Consider the following 12,157-nt stretch of genomic DNA (forward strand, 5'->3'; position numbering starts at 1 on the left):
CAAAATCGTATCAGCCGTTTTATCCGTAGACAGAGATCGGTCTTAAACTGTTCGTTTAAAAATATTTACCAGTTAATTAAATATACTAGACCATGAACGTTGTTACGTATTATCAACTACGTTATGAATTCAATCATGATTGCTGCGAAATTGGTCGACAAAAAATGAAGAATCAAACGATCTAACTCAGTAAATCCATGGAAGCTGCAATATCGTAGGAAATGCACCAAAGAACATCGAATTTATAATTGCAAGTTTGTTTAGAAACGCGAAGGAGGAACTGGAAGAAGTGAATTTTTTTCTATCTGAAGAGTATTACGAGATTCGATTTTTATCGTTTCTTATGTTTCGTCTGGAAGAAAATTGCATGTCATGCGAACGCGTGTATTCGATTCAAGGTATTTCACTGATGGCCACGACGAGTAAATCGCTGATGCGTCGTTTGTTTTCATGGGCGCTGCGGCCGAGTGCGTATGAACTCGTATTATGTTATATCTCTTGGTCATCCTATCCGTGAGACCCGGCTTCTGATTCGTTCGCCTTTTGTTCAACTAGTTTGCAAATATTCTCCACTGTTGTTCAACAAACTGTTTTCAATTTATATATTCAGTACGATGAGCATTAACATTTTTAATGCAATACTGCATCTTACATTTTCTTTATCACATTTTTGTGGTTCATGCATTTCTCAGTTACGCGCAATTTGTAACTGTAACATTATCAAAAAGAACTCACCGCATTAACTAGTTAAAAAACGAAAATGTAAAAAACAAAACGAGGAAGAATTACATTTTGGTTCAACAAACACCGAAATAAAGTATTGGATTAACGTAAAACGCAATTAACCGGTTTAAAGTAAAGATAAAACTTCTATAAATCATCATAATTTCAGAGTCGTAAAAATTAACAACAATGTTACATGTTCGTATTTGCTTTATATACAGAGTGCTTAAAAAAAATTAACAACAAAGTGTAGTATTTAATTTGGAAATTGCAAGATATTTTTCACTATAAATGGGCTGTAAGGAAACAACATACACGATGACGCACCCGAACGATATGGATTCGTTTACCTAATTTAAATCCGTTTGATTTTCATCTGTGAAATATTTAAAAAAATTTCAAAATTTATCATAAATTAGACGCATCATTTTTGGAAATAATTATATAGATGTCCTCCTACTACTCTTGTGATGAAGACAGAAGTTATTTAAAAGAAAAAAGATTATGTACAGTAAAATGGAAAATTCTATCAAATAATTCAACGTTATTACGCATTTTATATGTTTATACACAGTGAACAAGAAAAGTATTGAATAATTCAAGTATTCAAGTACTTAACACATCAAGCGTGTATGTTAATCTATATGTAAAAGAAGCATTAAGAACAATGTATCTGTAATAAACGAGAAGTCTGAAAATCAGAATCCCCACAATTCGAACGAGAAGATTAACAGTGAAATTACATAAGAATAGAAAATCTTTCGAAATGAAATTTCGAAACATTAAAAGAGAACAAAGTCAGCAGCGGATTACATAATAAAGAAATCAGGAACCGGGCGAACAAAACTGTTCCAGATGGTCAAATTATAAAGTTGACGCAAAGAAAAAAAGGAGAAAGCTATAATTATCGAAATAAAAAGAAATCCTGCTATCCCAAATCATGTCCGCGAATATTACGGCTAATAATCTCCAAGAGAAAATGGTAATTTTACATTAGTAACGCGAATAAATCAAAGATTGCACTTTGCAAGAAGAATAATGTCTTCTAGAAAAAATGATGTTCTTAGATGAGTTTAAAGACAATTCGATGTCTTCGGTTCAGATGATTGGAGAGGTTATATATGAAGAAAACTGTATGTAAAGTTCCAGGAGAGAGTACAGTACTTAAATCAAACAATAAAGTATGGAGGCGGTTCCGTTATGGTGTAGGATTGCACGATCGTAAATGACATAGCAAATTTAGTGCTTAACGATGGAGCACGATAAATTTATTATTCGAGTACAAGGATTATTGACAGATGTCCACTATCAATTGAATAACGATTCGAAGCACAGTTTAGATTCTGAAGGAAAGGCTTTTCATCAAAGGAATACATAAAGTCACGTTTCTGTTGAACATTTGCAAATAATTGCAAGAAGATTCCTCGAACATCAAATTATAACAGAACAGTGTTGAAAGAAAAATGAATGAAAATGTGGAATTCTGTGGAGAGTACTCTAACAATGATACTAAACAGAGTACGACACAACTGAAGACATAGTGATTGCTTGCGGAACACCGTTTGGCAAAGACTGCCACAAAGTAACATCTTTTTGACAGATAAACAGATTTTATACGGCTGTACAGTTAGATGGAATGTTCCAATCGCTGTTTCACCGCATTGAGTTTTCCATGGAATGCGTGCACTCAGATTTCTTACTCGCACCGCCAGAACATTTGTGCGTGCAGCAGTAATAATTGGATGATAAAGTAAACCAGCCTTTGCGCCTACGTGTGGTACTCGTATAACTCCATCCGTGCGAAAATTACAACAATTCATTAGAGGAAAACAGTACCGTTGTGATATATGGTTTCCTTAAAACCTTTTCTTCTCTTTCCCTTCCAAGTGGTATAGACGCTTAAAAAATTATTTCGTGTTAATTACTAATATCGACAGTAATTTTTTAACAAATTTTGTTTGTCTGTACTTTTTATAATGAAACGTCAAATTTTCTTCTTTTGCTGATTGAGAGTTTCACGACTATACAGTAAAGTATAGAACTAATTTTAATAATCATTGAAAGATAAATATCGAATGATTCTAGAGTAATACAGATTTTTAAAAATAATGAGTAGCATTTTATTGTCAAGGTGAAGAATTCGTTAAAGTCATCGTCAGAATATCAATTTTCAGTTAAACATAAAGATTTACAAATGGATTATATCTTTCTTTTTAACTAACTTAATCTTTATAACTACATTTTACATTATTTATTATTATTATCATTACTAATACTATCTTAGATTTTTCTGTACACTCTTGAAGAGCACAAATATAAAAGATAAAAAATTTTATTCATTATTTTATGCCTGTATCACTTTTATGGAAAGATACTCATATTTTAATAACTGTAGTAACGCACACATCCTTATATATCGTATATACATATAACAGAACTTTAATAGCTTCAGTTTAAATTGTTTTCTGAAAGATATATATTCATAATATTTGAAGCTACTTATTAATTACAATTTTTCTTGTTTTCTTTTTAAAGCAACAATTTTTCTTCAATCTTGAAATATTCTAAAGAGATTTTCCTTGGTCTATACGAAAGAAACAAACAGGAAGTTACATTTTCCTTTGAAATGCTCTATAATAGCAATAACTGTAATTGTTTTAAATTTGCATTATAAAATAAAATTGGTGTCATTTTAAATTTACATTTACGTACACATCGAATTAAATTGGACATTTATATTTTGATAATTAATTCAATATACTCACATCACGCACAACTACGTTCAGACATATTTTAATATCTTGTTAGAGCATAAAAAATGCATGATATTGATTACAACAATATCTTGTTTTCGTTTTGTAGAAACATTTTAGTGAAGTCATACTTACGTTTGAATGATGTTCTCCTTGTCGCGCAATGCTATTCGAAGAGCATCTAATTCCTTGTAGTGATTCCTATTTCGATGGCCAGTTGACGCCACTCCGCCGGTAATGCTGCCACCTTTTTTTCTTCTCGGTGTTGTTGATAACGATACTTCTATACTGGCCATCTGAGAAAAAAAATTTGAGATTATCGAAAATTTCAATTAACGAATAGTTATCGCTTTATATTTCTTGTACTCTGCAAACTTATATTTATGTGAATGTACATTATTTGGTTCCATTTGCACATTCGAATGTATCGCAAAATATATTATTCTATAATTATATTTCTATATTTCTAAATAATATTAATTAGAAAGAGTGTATTTTAATTATAGTTTAATCTCTTAACAATTAAATTTGAAAATTAACGTATCTACGATTAACAAAATGCATCGCATAGATTGGTAAGAAAAGGAAAATGCAGAATATTTATGATTTGTCGCGCTAATTTCATATTAAGATTTAAGTTTACGAAATAATGGTAGAACTTTAAATTAAAAGAAAGCGAGAGTTAAAGAAAAATAACAAAAAGCATTATATCAATTAAACGACCACTAGGAGTGTGTTTCATGAAGTGAATACGACAAACCTAATTTTTCATGATTCTAATGTATAAGTCAGATCGTATCTCGTCAATCACAAGAATAATTCTGTGATTTTGCTAACACTTTATGTATTGTTAGAATTAAAGTGAATCTCAGCAGCGCTCCACAAGAAAAGGTTTGAAGATGTTAGCCACCAAGATTTTGCAAAGTAACGCCTTCAAACCTTTTCTTGTGGAGCGGTGCTGAGAAATTATAATTTAAAATATTAGAAAATTATTAAGGAAAATTATAATAATAATTGTTTCAACGCGTTGATGAACTATCTATCTAACCAAGCACCAACGAATACAAATGTTAAGTAATTTTAACAGTTTCAATATAAAGATGGCGATTGTGGCAATTGACAGTGCAGTTCCCTTTATAAAAATTACATATGTATACTACTGACTAAAAAACTTTGTTAACAATATCAGGGAACTTGATTAAAAAATAAATTTGAATTTATTACGCGTAGTATTTTTTTTAACAAAGTTCTAATCTTATAAGTCCCGAACAGAACAGACACAGAAAAATTGGTGAGATTAAACATTTTTGTTCAAATGGGATTGATAATTATTGAAATAGAAATTTTCCTACAATAAAGTCAAATAATTTATTCCAAATATTATTTAATAAATAGTAATATAATAATATTACACGATTATTCAGATTAAATTTTAAATTGACACCTTTAATATGTTACTTACCAATGCAATAACCAATGCTTTATTATTAACATCGCGTAATATTGTTAAATAAATTTAGAGCATAATAATTTGATTTCTTATCCATTTTACACTAAGTTTTCAATAAATATTCCAAAAATGTTAGATTCCTCGAAACTTTTATTGTACAGATTGCAAACTATAATATAAAAATAAACTAACAGTTAGTTTCGTGAAAATTCCACAGAAACAAATATTTTATCAAATGCAACAAGTTAGTTCGAATAGAATATTTTTCAAAACAGTCTCAGACTTAAAAGAATATTATATTTTCGTATAGAAATGTTACCTAACAGTGTACGCTATGTTTTTTTTTCATTAAAAACAGTGTTTTGTAAAATGAGGGCGTGAGAAAACGCGTATCGAAACGAAACGTCCCGACTGTAATGGATTTCCACGGTATTGCACACGATGCTCGATGGTCTGTTCGAGTAAGCAATGGCTCTTGGTTTCTCCTACTGGCAGCACGAAACAGACAGGGTCAATGCCAGCCTTAATTGCACGGCAACTATGTTGTATATAGAAAAGAGGATGCAATGCGGGACTTGGTACGCACAGTGTGTCCCACACAAGGCCATTGACTAAATGCGTTCGCAGAAAATGTACAACTACCCGGATATCCTTTTCTAATCATCAATAAATATTTCATTCTCATTTCTCTTTTTAAATTATCAGTACAGATTTCTATTTTTACCATTTAAGTGCATTCTCTCTTATCGAGCTACTCTTATCGAGCAATAAAAATCTTTAATTCCTCTTTTAAGGTTTTATTTAAATTGATAGTATCCGCTTTATGTTATTGATCAATTTTATTATACTAATAGTAAATTTACTTTTTAATTGTTCACTAATGTATCCTTATACTGATTGAATTGTCTATTGTATCTTTTAACATACTTTCGTCATAACGAAGGATTAGTTTTTATAAATTTTTAGTACAAATCCTACTCCTAAATAATTGTCGTACATAATTATTAGCGACATACATAATTCATTTCACATGAAAATATAAAATAAGCATGTTATGGTACGCAAATTAATTCACTTTTCAAAGTAAAAAGCTAAATCAATATTGTTTTGCTCGAATTGTGAATATTTATGTAAAAATATAAATATACGATAGAAGGTATGTCTAATTACAGGCAATTATTGTATAATACGATAACTTTTATAATGCGGTTCGAGAATTAGGGAAAATTGTTATCCTGGTACAGTTATTGGATTAAACAAATTTCACGGCACAGCAATCCTTAAAGCGGTTTAGATACTTAGAAAACGAAGAAAGAACAGCGCACATTAATGCTGACAATGTTGTTAATGCTCAGTTGTCCTTAATGCGAAGAATGTCCTGCCCTAGATTTCACTCTTACACGGTTTGAAAATTAGAAAAATCACGTAAAAACAACGAGGAATGTTGATTACCATGTCGTGCAGACATTCACACGCTTTGAATAAACTTTGTCTGTTACTTGTGTGTAAATACTTTTTTACAAGAAGTAGAACATGGAACTGAAGATAATACTGAGGAAAGTCTGGAGGAAACATGTTACTTGATGCATATTAATACGTAATACTTTTAATGAAAATTGCTTTAATTCAGATATTTCTCTTAATTATCAAAATGTAATAGTTTGTTATTTTCAGTTTCAGAATTAACCCACTTGTTTGTACTAGCTTTTTGATTTTAACATTTTTTAGAGATCTAACTATAATGTTATACAGCAGTTAGTTACATACAAAATATTATAAGAAACCACAAAAAATACTTTACTTGCAAGTTTCTAAGTTTGATCAAAGTATCTTGTTTTATAATAGTATTTTGTTGCATATTATAAAATAAGTCATATGAAATAATCCGTATGACATTTCAAATTTTGTTTTAGACCGCATACTTTGTACCATAAAATTAATTATGAAAAGGTTAATTTGAAATTTGTTTAAAAAAATTGTACGCATTTAAAGTTCTCAACTTTTTAATGAGACCTTGTTTATTCAATAGTTACTGTATAATAGTCTATACTTAACTATTAAATGGAAATTTGTCAGCGATATATAAAGAATTGGTAGAACAAACATTGCAAAAAAATCATTTCCGATTTCAATATTCTTAAAGCTAGTTATCAACACCAATTTCTTACGCGAAACTGTCTTTACGGTTCGACCATTAGAGTTAAGTTTGTACACAATTCTAAGTCAAAAAGAAAAGGAACTTTCTTCATTTCTGTCTCTGTTTTCGAAACAAATGAATTTGAAAACAAAAGAAATTGGAAATATGAGATTTTTATTAAATTTAAGGTGTAACTTAAAAACAATAACAGCATGGAGAAGTTAAAAACAAAAGTAAACGCAATTTACCGTAACAAACTCACGGTAATTTAATTGATCAAGATTTGAAATATTTGAAGAAAACAGGAGAGAGAGTGTAAACTTGAGAGTCCAGTAAAGCTTATCACAGTGTCAGAATCATAAAGAGTTAAATAGAGAAGAAGATGGTAAAGGAAACATTATCAGTCACCACTTATCGATATCATTGGTATCAGAATACATAATATTCATACATATCGTTTAGAGGATAAAAACTTTGATGTTTCAATAAATAACATTACAGAAGGGCATGCTTTATTCAACCAGTCAAACGTTCGCTAGTGATAAATAAGGGGTGAGTTAAATGTGTGTCTCAGAGAAGAAAGAAAAAGAGAGATGGATATTGAAAAAAAAATGTATGTGTATATATATATATATATATATACCAACTAAATCGACTCACCCTCCAGGTACGCCCATAAAGTAAATTTTTTAAAAAATTGTCGCAGTCAATGAACAAAAAACATATTAGTTTTCAATTAGTAGGTATTTAGGTTTAAACTGATATAAACATCATAAAAATTGGTTGACTATTTTTTAAATTAAGTGATCTGAACTCCAATGAACAAAAAAAGCTAAAACATGTGTAAAGTCAAGCGAGAAAATTGATGATATTGAATGCAATTTGTTTTATTGAAGATGTAAAAATAATCTATGATGGTAGTTTTAATGCTACTAATACGTGTAACGTACCATAAAATATTGTATAAATTATTATTTCTTGTCTTATTTATTATTTTTCCCAAATATAGAGTGAAATCTATATATAATTAATATTAAAAAGTAGTCCTGCCTCTTTTCGCACTCAGATCGGCTAAGGTTTTTTCGTTAATAATTGAGAAACAAAGCCGAATCAAAAATTTTGGCAAAAGGAAAAGTTGCTTAGAACGACCCTAGAAATCAGTCTCTGCAAACATTATCTGTTGAGCTCTCATACCCATGTATATTTGGAAAAAACTATTATTACTATTCCATTAATATGTATTTTGACTATACGCCCCTACTTGCCTGACCGTCTAATTTTTTGCAAATATCTCGGAAACTTTAAGAAACTGCCGAATAAGTTATTAGGACAAGCTATTCAGAATCATGTTCTTAATAATATATTTGTATAAATAAAGGAAACCACCATCGTATATTGAAATAAAATATCGAACGTTGATATTGATATCATCAAATCAGTGCAAAACATTCTTTTATATATAATTATACAAAATTGTGTCGAATGAGTACTTATGTAGTACTATTTCTGTTGGATATTTAGTTATTCGCTTAATCTACATTATTCTTTCTTATGTATCGGATACGATTATTCAGAAATAATTAATGCGATACCATAGCGGAAACATAACTTGGCAGTAAATATATTTTGCAATTACATGCACGCACGAAATCGTATAACGATAATTATAAATACTCGATACAGAATAAGTAGAGCATCATTTTTCTCAATCCTCGTGTTAAATAATTTATTTTCCCGGGAGAGAAATCGAATAGGATTCAAACGCAATTATCAAATTGTATTCATAGCGATTAAATAATTTGAAACTTTCTACTGAATATTTTAAACAATAATTATTGGTATATATTTCATTATTTTTAATTAGACGTTCACTGTGGCAGTATAAAATAATAACCCCGGCAACTAAGTAAACTGTAAAGATAAGAACGCTGAAACGCACGTCCATTAATGTGCAGAAACGCTGTTAATCGTTGCAGTTGAGACTCGTAGGACAATAAAAGTCTCACAGCCACTTTTTCAGCACACTGTCTTTCTTGTTTCTCTTTCTACACGTGTCTTACTTCTTTCACCTTCTTTTATTAGTTGTATCACAACCACTGCTTTACACAAGCGTCCTCTTGGCCTTCCCACATTTTACTATATTCGATAAGAAGAGTAGAACACGCAATTATAAAATATACAAACTTAATCTATAACTAAAATATTTCAACCGATCGTTTATTGCTAAACGTACAAAAATATAAATTATTTTTTATTAAAACCTAAGAAAAGCTCGGGTTATTATAGAAAATCACTGCGGACGTTTCCGAATGCGCTAAACAATGGGAAAACCTAAAAGAATGCTACCCCTAAGTCTGCACTGACTTACATAAGTAGAAGCCTGTGAAAATTGATGTTTTTAAAAACAGAAATTATATAAACGAAATTGAATAGTATTTTTACAATCTTTGTGCATATGCACATATTTAACACATTTTTTAAATTGAAACAAGTAATAGTATTAAAAGTATGTTATTTTATAAATGATGTGAAACATGCCAAGCCTCCTACTTATGAAACAGTTGAAGACGTAGAAGAAAAATAGTTTTATTCTATACAAATTTCACGAAATTTCGTTTTTCTCTAAATATTTGTATCGGTCCTTTATGTGTAACAACATTTGGAACACATTTGACACTTTATTTAATGTTTATTTGATTTCTAACATGAATAGAAAGTCTTAATATCTGTATCATTCTTAAAATACATTATTTAGTTAATTTCTGTCATAATTTGTTTACTGAAGAATATCTATTTTCATACCTCCCTAAATGTAGAGTTTTAAAACAACATTCTGGCGATATTTAAAAGCACAATTGGCATATTAGTGTAATAATGAATGTACTTTTCCGCAAGCTTAATTAAGAGACTAAGATTAAAATTTCGTGTAAATGAAATAAAAGGAAATGCATTTCCTTTAATAAAATAATTTTCAGTTAATAAATTTCCTTAATACAATTACAACCTGACACGATCTATAAAGTACTCTTTATGCTGAAGTATGCATCTTTTTATTGCTTTTTTTGTTACATGTGAAAGATACAAATCTATTCATTTTCTAAGTAAATAATCTCTTTGGCATAATACGTATAATCATCATGGACGACTCAAAGTCAACGCCTTAACTTAATATCTCTTGGAGCCTTCTACGAACAAAAATTAGCCCAAACATGACACAATCGAATTAATATCTCACGACAATAAACAATTTTAAAGTCATTATAAGCATCGCTTACATTATTTTAATTGCTCATCGATAAAGCTAGTCCAATTTGTCTCATGCTTGGGCTCATTTTAATCAGAAGAGCCTGGCCAATTCGATTTATCCCGAATTGTAAGTGAAAATGTTCATTCTCGAGGGACGAATGTTATTTGGACTTTTAAAATCGTACGTCTCGCATTGTTCCCACGAACGGCCGTCCATGGTACGCGTTACGGTCGAGGGCGATCCCCTCCGTACGCGTCGGTCGAGCATGCACGCATACAACCGCCGTTGGTTTTGCGGCCTCTAGCGGGAGAATCACCCTGTATAACAGGATAGACATATTACAAACCGGGGGACTGTATTAAATTTAACACTTTCTTCTCTCCCGCTGGGAAGTAAAAGTGGGAACGGTCCGATGCCGATCTCCGTACGGGGATTCCGTGAATATTTCGCCGTGTGGAAGCGTGATGCACACGTAGCACGCTGCCAAGAGATTGATAGACGCCGCGCGTACGCGGTAAAGGGGGGAATTTATTGTGGAATTTGCGCGAAGAAGAGCCGCGGTTATGAGATAATCTCCTTTTGTGATCGCGCGATGGAATAGTTACGTTCGGGTATCAAAGTGCGCGTTCACGTTTACTTCGTTTCGGCATGGACGTATACGTGCACGCATCCTTTGAACCCTCGATGAACTCGTTTAACTGTGCTGCGAACAGTAACGCGTCTGGTCCAAATTCGCGTGCACAGCCATTGCATAACTCGAATTCTACATGGTAGGTCAAGCTGGAAGTTCTTCTGTTCTTACGCTCATGGAAGGGAAACTTGAGGTTTAAGGGTAGTTTTAATGGTTCTTGCTTTACGAAAGCGTACCAGGTTAATACAATCTACAGAGATTCCTATGTATACCTATTTGTAGGTTTTACGCATCGTGTAACGGTATTGAAATGCTTGTTATATCGATGCAATTAGCGGGTGGACGTGCATTACTCAGCAGAGGCCAATAAAAGTGGCACCAATTCTTGAAAATATAATTCTTTCCTTTTGATTTACGCTAAACTTTATGCGATCTATAAAACTTAGAATTCGTATAAATCTAGAAGTAAATTTTTAAGTAAGCAAGCTGGTATAAATGAGGTTAATTTTTCCTACGTTACAATATGAAAACTGCATTCTCAGAATTTTATAATTTGTTCCAAGCATTAGTTTTGATTTAAAAGATAGTATGCGTTTGGAAAGAAATTACTTAAACTAATTAAGTTGCGTTATACACAAATCATGTTATAAGAGGATTGCTATTATATAATTCTTCCTATACGTTATATGGAAACCGCGATTGTAGAAGCGTTTACTATAGTTACATTCGTACAATTATTAACAATTATTAAAGTAAAAAATAAATTAGAAAATTACACGAAATTGTTTTGTAAGAATGCTCAAAGACACTTTTTCTATTTTAACGAAGTAAGTTCTATCAGTACATCCGAGATTTGGTTTTATCAGGGAATCTGTTAAGAAATTACAAAATTTTCTTCTATTTGTGACTGCTTGTATTGAGTTGTGTCGGAATATCTTTGCGAACAGTTTCTTGAATATGGAATGTTTGGAAGGCAATGTATCCAACACGTTAAGAAGAAGAAATTTTACTCGGAGTATGTATTGCCGTTCAGACTGTAAAGGGCAGTGACTCCTGAATCTGCGATCTTGCTGATCAGATCTGTCCGAGTCTTTTGACCCAAAGGCGTACAGTAATTTAACTTCGACCAATACGAGTCGCACCACGAATAAACTGAAATGTTAAATAAAGTGAAACAAACTATTTTCTTTTATTCATCATTCACTACTGTATTTAT

General features: G+C 31.2%; 1 protein-coding gene across 1 annotated transcript in view; it reads right to left on the reverse strand.

Moving 5' to 3' along the window:
- The window catches only part of Sprt (PDZ domain-containing protein sprite), a 44,827-nt gene that overhangs the window by 12,649 nt on the left and 20,021 nt on the right, over window positions 1–12,157 (reverse strand). Inside the window, exon 5 of the mRNA XM_076909701.1 lies at window positions 3,612–3,772. Within this exon, the coding sequence (XP_076765816.1) occupies window positions 3,612–3,772 (161 nt within the window). The remainder of the gene's footprint in view (window positions 1–3,611; window positions 3,773–12,157) is intronic.

Source organism: Xylocopa sonorina, chromosome 2, assembly GCF_050948175.1.
Source record: "Xylocopa sonorina isolate GNS202 chromosome 2, iyXylSono1_principal, whole genome shotgun sequence".
NCBI lineage: Eukaryota > Metazoa > Arthropoda > Insecta > Hymenoptera > Apidae > Xylocopa > Xylocopa sonorina.